Raw genomic sequence first — 7,166 nt, forward strand, 5'->3', positions numbered from 1 at the left:
ACCCACAGTTGATCCAGAGGAAGGCAAACAACCCCAGCAGAGCATGATCCAATTTGCTACAGCAGGGGAAAAAATTCCTTCCTGATCCCCCGAGAGGCAATCGGATTTACCTACAAATCTTAGTATGTGGTTTGGCAGTGATCAGGATGCTGGCTTGGTGTATGGCAGGCATATGCAATTAGCGGACCTCCAGATGTTGCAAAACTACATTTCCCATCATGCCTCTGCCTTTGGGTGTCATGCTTGTGGCTGTCGGAGTCTTGCTATGCCTCATGGGACTTGTAGTTCTGCAACAGCTGGAGGTCCAAGTCCCATGAGGCATAGCAAGACTCCGACAGCCACAAGCATGACACCCAAAGGCAGAGGCATGATGGGAAATGTAGTTTTGCAACATCTGGAGGTCCGCTAATTGCATATGCCTGGTGTATGGCATGAGCACTGGAGACACTGGGATAGGTGACGGGGGTTGGCTGCACACTTTATTATTATTACATTTGGGGCATTGATCAGGGACACTGGGGCAAGCTGGCACTACAGTCTGTGAGTGTACATGCTCTGTGACAGGCTGCTGTACACTCACAGGCTGCAGCAATGGTTCTCAGCTTTCACAGCTGATCTGTGTGAGAGCAGAGAGAACCAATGTTTACTTTGTTTCCATTTAATACTATGTGATTGGACACGGCAGTCACAAGGTACAAAATCATGTGAACACCCGGAGACCGCGGTAATGTGTTCCGCTGTGTCCGAGGGGCACACGGATTATCGGCCTCCCAGGTCCGCGATCTGTGAGTCACGCAGCAGCTACTGATACAGGCTGACATACAGGTACTTTACCCGCATTGGCGCTGTTAATAGGTTGTGGGCAGACAGGAAACGGCACTGATGCGGGTTAACATACCTGCACATCAGTCTGCATCGATCACAAGAGCGTGCACCCTGGACAGGTTAAGAGTTTTTTTTTTTTCTGGTAATCATGCTTGCCTTGCCTAGGTGGATGCAGCATTAGACCGACGCTGCAGCTGTCCCCCGCCGTCTCTGCACTGAGAGCCAAGCCACCGAACACCGCTGATGGCTCGGTTCTCACTCCTCCCTGAGCAAAGTGATGCTGGCTGTCAGTCAGCATCGCTCGTACTCTGCTCCTCTGGGCTCATTGGGGCGATGAGCTGTGAAGTGGCAGGAAGCATCCGTCTCGGCAGCTCGCTGAGACTGCCATCAGTCAAGGCAGCTGGCAGATCCAGACTTGGGAAGTCGGGATTACGTGCTGCCTTGACTGATGGCAGTGACGTCACCGGACTTAAGACCGCTCTCTGCTGAAAACGGGTCACAGGAGTGCAAAATGAATTGCACTCCTGTAACCCAGAGGAGAATCCCAGCCTAAAAAGCTCAGTCTGGACTTCTTTTAAATTTCATTTCTACTAATGCATGTCATATTTAGAGAGAGAATATACACATAAAAAGTAAGCAGCAATGTTTTATTTAAATTTTATGCATTGTGAATGAAAATATTTAACGAATAAAAAGTGTTATTCCAATTGGGCTGCAAAAGTGGAAATACACTTTAAATTTAGTAGCTTCGATTCTTTATGTGACACTACATGATTGGTAGGAGGAGACTGGATTTTGAACACTAACTCTACCAAAAACACATAAATACTCGCAATTTCATGCATTCCCATTGAAGTATGGCACCAAAAGAAGCCCTTCAACTTTAAAAAAAACACACTGCTCCATGTTGCGTTGATGTGAAGGGGCACCAAAGAGAATGTGATCCAGGAGAAATCGCACTAGTGTGAAAGGGGTCTGAGCGTGCATTCACACTTCAACAATTTGGTGCAATGCATTAAACCCAATCCGTGTGCTGCATCTTTGGTCGTGTTTGCACCAAAACACAACTTCTGTGGGCATAGGTAAAAAAAATAAACTGAACTACGATTGTAGCTGAAAGTGGAGCTAAAGTTAAAAAATAAATAAAAGTAGGGAGCTTTTTTTTTTTTTTTATTGCAAAAGAGACCCATATCTCTTTGGCAGTAGAACAAACTTAATTGCATGTTGGCAATCTTCTATTGAAGGCACACAGATCAGTATATGTTCTTGACATGTTGTCGGTGTCCCTGAATAAAAGACTCAGTGCACATGTTGATCCAGGGTAAATCCGATTGCCTCTCGGGGGATCAGGAAGGAATTTTTTCCCCTGCTGTAGCAAATTGGATCATGCTCCGCTGGGGTTTTTTGCCTTCCTCTGGATCAACTGTGGGTATGAAGTTGGGTGTATAGGATTTTACTGTGTTTTTTTATTTTGTTTTTTGTGGTTGAACTGGATGGACTTGTGTCTTTTTTCAACCTGACTAACTATGTAACTATGTAACTATGTAACTATGTGTGGGAGTCACGTCATTCCTGCTGGCTGATCAGGACAAAACCCAGCACCAGAGAGAAGCCTGGGCGGAAAGATGCCAGGGATGCAACAGTTGCATTTCTGGAATGGTGAGTATACTTCATACTTTAGTTTTGCTTTAAGGGTCCATTTTCAGTCCTAGCTCCCACTGCAGTCTATGCAGTAGCTGACTTGGACTACTGGGAACATTGTTCCTTTGGATCTAGCTATATGCGTTTTTATCATCCTATGTTCTACACAGCTGGCATTTGCTGAATTGCCCGATGAGGCTGTGGTTTCTGGCAGCTTTCATTATGTTGTCAACAAGCATAACTGTGAGCAGATTGCAAAAATGTTTTCCTTTTTCTTCTATTTGATTTAATTTTAATTTTTTGTAGGGTTTAAAGCAAAGTCGTATGGAGGCTTCATTTGGAAAATATCCACAACCAAAATAGGAAATCTAAACGTCATTGGCATGTGAGTGTACAGTGTTTAAATCCGCTTCATAGGATGCTACCTTCTATACGCTGCTCTCAAGTCCTTTTGAATGTGGTATTATCCAAAAACAGTTGTTTTTGTCAGCAGTGCTTCCTCGGCTAAAAGATAGATACCTCCCCCAGTTTTTCTTTCGTTTTAGAAAAGAATATAAACTGGGATATATGGAATGCCTTTGTCATGGCAGTGTGTTATTTGTTTTGCCCCCTTACTCCATGTGGTGATAATGTCTTTCCCAAACATATCCTTGCTATATTATAGCAGCGTAAAGGCACTGAGTTGTATAACCAGGCTGCCAATTATAGCTTGGGTACGTGCTCAAGAGGTCAGGTACCACAGTGTTTAGTTGCCTGTCCTCTGATTACCATGTTTGTGAAGCAAGTGATCATCCAAATGCAGGTAAAGTTTGTTATTGTAACACACTTTCCCCATCCTCAGTCATGCTGTGCATTCTGAGGTTGCTTGGCTCTAGGGCTGAGCTGCGGCTTCCAACTGCCCAAATCCTGGAAAGACAATGAGCTGATGTGAGTGGTTCCTAATTCATGTGATTGCCAAAACAGACTAGGTCTTTTGGTTAGAAGGAAGGATTATTACCTTTTTACAGTAACAAGTCCTCTTCACACAGACTAACTTCCAAGTACCATGGGGGTAGGGGACTGTTTTTTCTAAACCTTGTCTTTTTGGGGTGATTTTGATGTTTATCCAATGCTGGGTCACCACAGTCATAGTATTGTATCAGAATGAGCCATTTCTACATGATCTAGCTTACCTGCATGACATGGGGCATACTTTACAGGTAAGTCGGGTCCCTTAGGCCTGCCTGGTTCACACCTATGCATTTTTTTTGTGCATTTTCAGTTTTGCAGAAACGCACTTCAGTCCATTTGACATGGTCTCCTATGGGTCATGTTCACATCTGTGCATTTTATGGAAAGGGCCGAGGACTTATTTTTGGTTCCATAGACTTAAACCAGAGATCAAAAATGTGTGTTGAAAAACGCAAACTGCAACCTGCATAAGTGTGAACCAGGAATTAAGCTATGGTGGTGATATTTTTTTTTTTAAACCTTCTGGTTATACTGTCTTTCTAGGGAATTGGACACTAGGGGGATATGACTGTGCATGCCAGTCAAGTTCCTTCACCTAACGCTCATCCATGTCTTTGTGGACCTTCTTTGTGCACTGGTGCGCAGTCATGTTGGAACAGGAAGGGGCCATCCCCAAACTGTTCCCACTAAGTTGGGAGCATGAAATTGTCCAAAATGTCTTGGTATGCTGACGTCTTATAAGTTCCCTGCACTGAAACTAAGGGGCCAACCCCTGAAAAACAACCCCACACCATAATCCCCCTCCACCAAAAAATTTGGACCAGTGCACAAAGCAAGGTCTGTAAAGACATCGATGAGCGAGTTTGGGGTATAGGAACTTGATTGGCCTGCACAGAGTCCTGACCTCAACCCGATAGAACACTTTTGGGATGAATTAGAGTGGAGACTGTGAGCCAGGCCTTCTCATTCACATCAGTGCCTGACTTCACAAATGCGCTTCTGGAACGATGGTCAAACATTCCCATAGACACACTCCTAATCCTTGTGGACAGCCTTCCCACAAGAGTTGAAGCTGTTATAGCTGCAAAGGGTGTGCCAACTCAATTTTGAACCCTACGGACTAAGATTGGGATGCCATTAAAGTTCATGAGCGTGTAAAGGCCGGCATCCCAATGCTTCTGGAAATATAGTGTATGCCTTCTGCCTGCCTTCAGTGACCTTGGTTACCTCCTGACATCTGACCTCCATCCTGTTACTTCTACCAGTGCAATTTCTATCTTGAGTCTTTTTTTTTAATTCTCATGGCTGCAAAAAACATTCCCTTTGCACCATCTTTTTCAATTATTTCTCTGTAGCAAGTGAAAGCATCAGGATAAACTTTAACAAGGTGCTTACTTTTGTTGTTGTGTGTTTTTTTTTTTTTTTACATGAATGTATTCTTTTCATGTGCAGCGCTTCTCTAAATGCTTATCTGAGGCCGATCTCAAATCGGAGAAGCAAAAAGAAAAAGAGTGCTCCAAATGGTGCAGGTCAAAAATAAACCATGACAGGTTTTATTAAAAGGTCATACAAAATGACAAAAAAAGAATTAAAAAAGTGATCACATGAATAAAAGCATTAGGGGTGCTGTGATGCGGAACCCAGCGCGTTTCGGCTCAGAAAGCCGTCAACAGGGGCATATCGACCCTGGTCCTTAAGAGGCCACTAAGCCTTTTAGACTCACTGTTGCAAAGCAGTTTTGAGTCCACAACACATGGTAAGAGTAACCTTCTAAGCCCCCATTACTCCAGCAGTTTTGCATTGCTGCCACCACAACCTTGGTCAGGATAGTAGCACAGCGCCACCACTGGATCACTCATAACAGAAACTACACTTTATCTTAGCCAAAAGGCCACCAACATGTACTGTAGTTGTCCTTTAGAAGTATGCTATTATGTTTAGAATGACTTCTTTAATCTTTTTTCATTGTCTCCACTTGTGATCACAGGCACCATCTCTCCTAGGGAGAGGACCTGCTTCTGGGCAACGGAGACATGAAGACATCTTTTTGAACTGTTGCTGTCATTTAACACCTATAACTGTTGCCATTTAGCAATAGGTTTTCTTTAAATTGTATGAAATCTGTGTAATTGAAATATTTCAGTTTGTTAAAGAAAAAAAACGTGTTTTAAAATGCTGCAAATAAAATTTATTACAATGCATTTTTTAATCATCAAATTTTGTGAGATCTTTGTTTCAATCATCTTTCATACCCCACCAAAGCAGCCAATTCAGTAAGACTGAATGTGATGACAACGTGAAACCAAGCCCATTGTAGAGGAGGAGGAAGGAAAAGTAGTTGCGAAATTGACCAATCCTTTAAATCTATGATTTTTTTTTTTCCTGCTTGGTTAATAAAGTGTTACCTTTTTTTTATTTCATAGCCAAACTGCTCTGTTTAACATAAAGACCTTCATATTTTGGTTAAACTTCAAAAGCTCTGTTTATCATAACTTCTAGGTTGTTGAAAATGTTTTTTGATAAGTATTACGTTTTGTAAAGAAATAATAAAACTTTCATTTTGTCAGTTTTCTTTTTGTTTCTGAGTTTTTTTTTTTTTGTATGTGTGTTAGTGTATCATTTATTTCTGATTATCATATTCTGATTAACCACCTTAATACCGGGCCTATTCTGGCACTTCTCCCCTTCATGAAAAACCATTTTTTTTTTTGCTAGAAAACTACTCGGAACCCCCAAACGTATTTATATATTTATGTGTGTGTGTATGTATGTATGTGTGTGTGTGTGTATGTATGTATGTGTATATATATATATATATATATATATATATATATATATATATATATATATATATATATATATATATATATATATATATATATATATATATATATATATATATATATATATATATATATATATAATCAATCAGAAACCTTAGGGAATAAAGTGGCGGTCATTGCAACTTTTTACCTCGCACAATACTTTTTTAAACGCCTTTCAAACTGTTTCATGAATTAAAAAAAATAAAATGGTAGCACAATTTATTTTTGTATAATGTAAAAGATGATTTTACGCCGAGTAAATAGATACCTAACTTGTCACGTTTTAAAATTGCTCACACTCATGGAATGGTGCCAAACTTCGGTGCTTAAATATCTCCATAGGCGATGCTTTAAATTTTTTCACAGGTTATCAGTTTAGCTTTACTGAGGAGGTCTGGTGCTAGAATTATTGCACGCGCTCTAACGCACGCGGTGATACCTCACGTGTGGTTTGGACGGCATTTACATATGTGGGCGGGACTTGTGTGTTCGCTTTTGAGTGCGAGCTACCGGGGACAGTATCAGATTACAAGGAATGTAAACATCCCTTGTAATAGGAATCATTGTGACAGGTCCTCTTTATGGAGAGATGCAGGGTCAATAAGACACCGCATCTCTCCTCCAGGATGGAAAGCATGAGATGGTTAATATTTTCACTAATCTCATGCCGACGGCTGCGATTGCGGCTTTTTTTTACTTCCGGGTACCCGGATGTGATGTCATAACATCGCATCCGGGCCTCCTCCCGGTCATGGAGAAATCTCTATCCTCGTCATCCTTGATATCTGTGTGGGTGCACCCAGAACCACAAGGCTGTCCTTTTGGAACCACCAACTGTGGTGTGCACCCGATGCCTTCCAGTTGACATGAATGGGACTGTCTGCACAACGTTGCATGGAACACCTAAGCATCCCATGCGGGCAA

General features: G+C 41.8%; 1 protein-coding gene across 2 annotated transcripts in view; it reads left to right on the forward strand.

Annotated features, from left to right (window-relative positions):
• Positions 1-5,578, forward strand: part of LOC120930288 (survival motor neuron protein-like) — a 36,720-nt gene extending 31,142 nt beyond the window's left edge. For both annotated transcript variants that reach the window (XM_040341515.1, XM_040341512.1), the window contains 2 exons: positions 2,773-2,851; positions 5,405-5,578. In XM_040341515.1, the coding sequence (XP_040197449.1) occupies positions 2,773-2,829 (57 nt within the window). In that variant the 3' untranslated portion in view covers positions 2,830-2,851; positions 5,405-5,578. The remainder of the gene's footprint in view (positions 1-2,772; positions 2,852-5,404) is intronic.
• The last annotated feature ends 1,588 nt before the right edge of the window (positions 5,579-7,166 follow it).

This window comes from Rana temporaria, chromosome 1, assembly GCF_905171775.1.
Source record: "Rana temporaria chromosome 1, aRanTem1.1, whole genome shotgun sequence".
In the NCBI taxonomy this organism is placed as follows: Eukaryota; Metazoa; Chordata; class Amphibia; order Anura; family Ranidae; genus Rana; species Rana temporaria.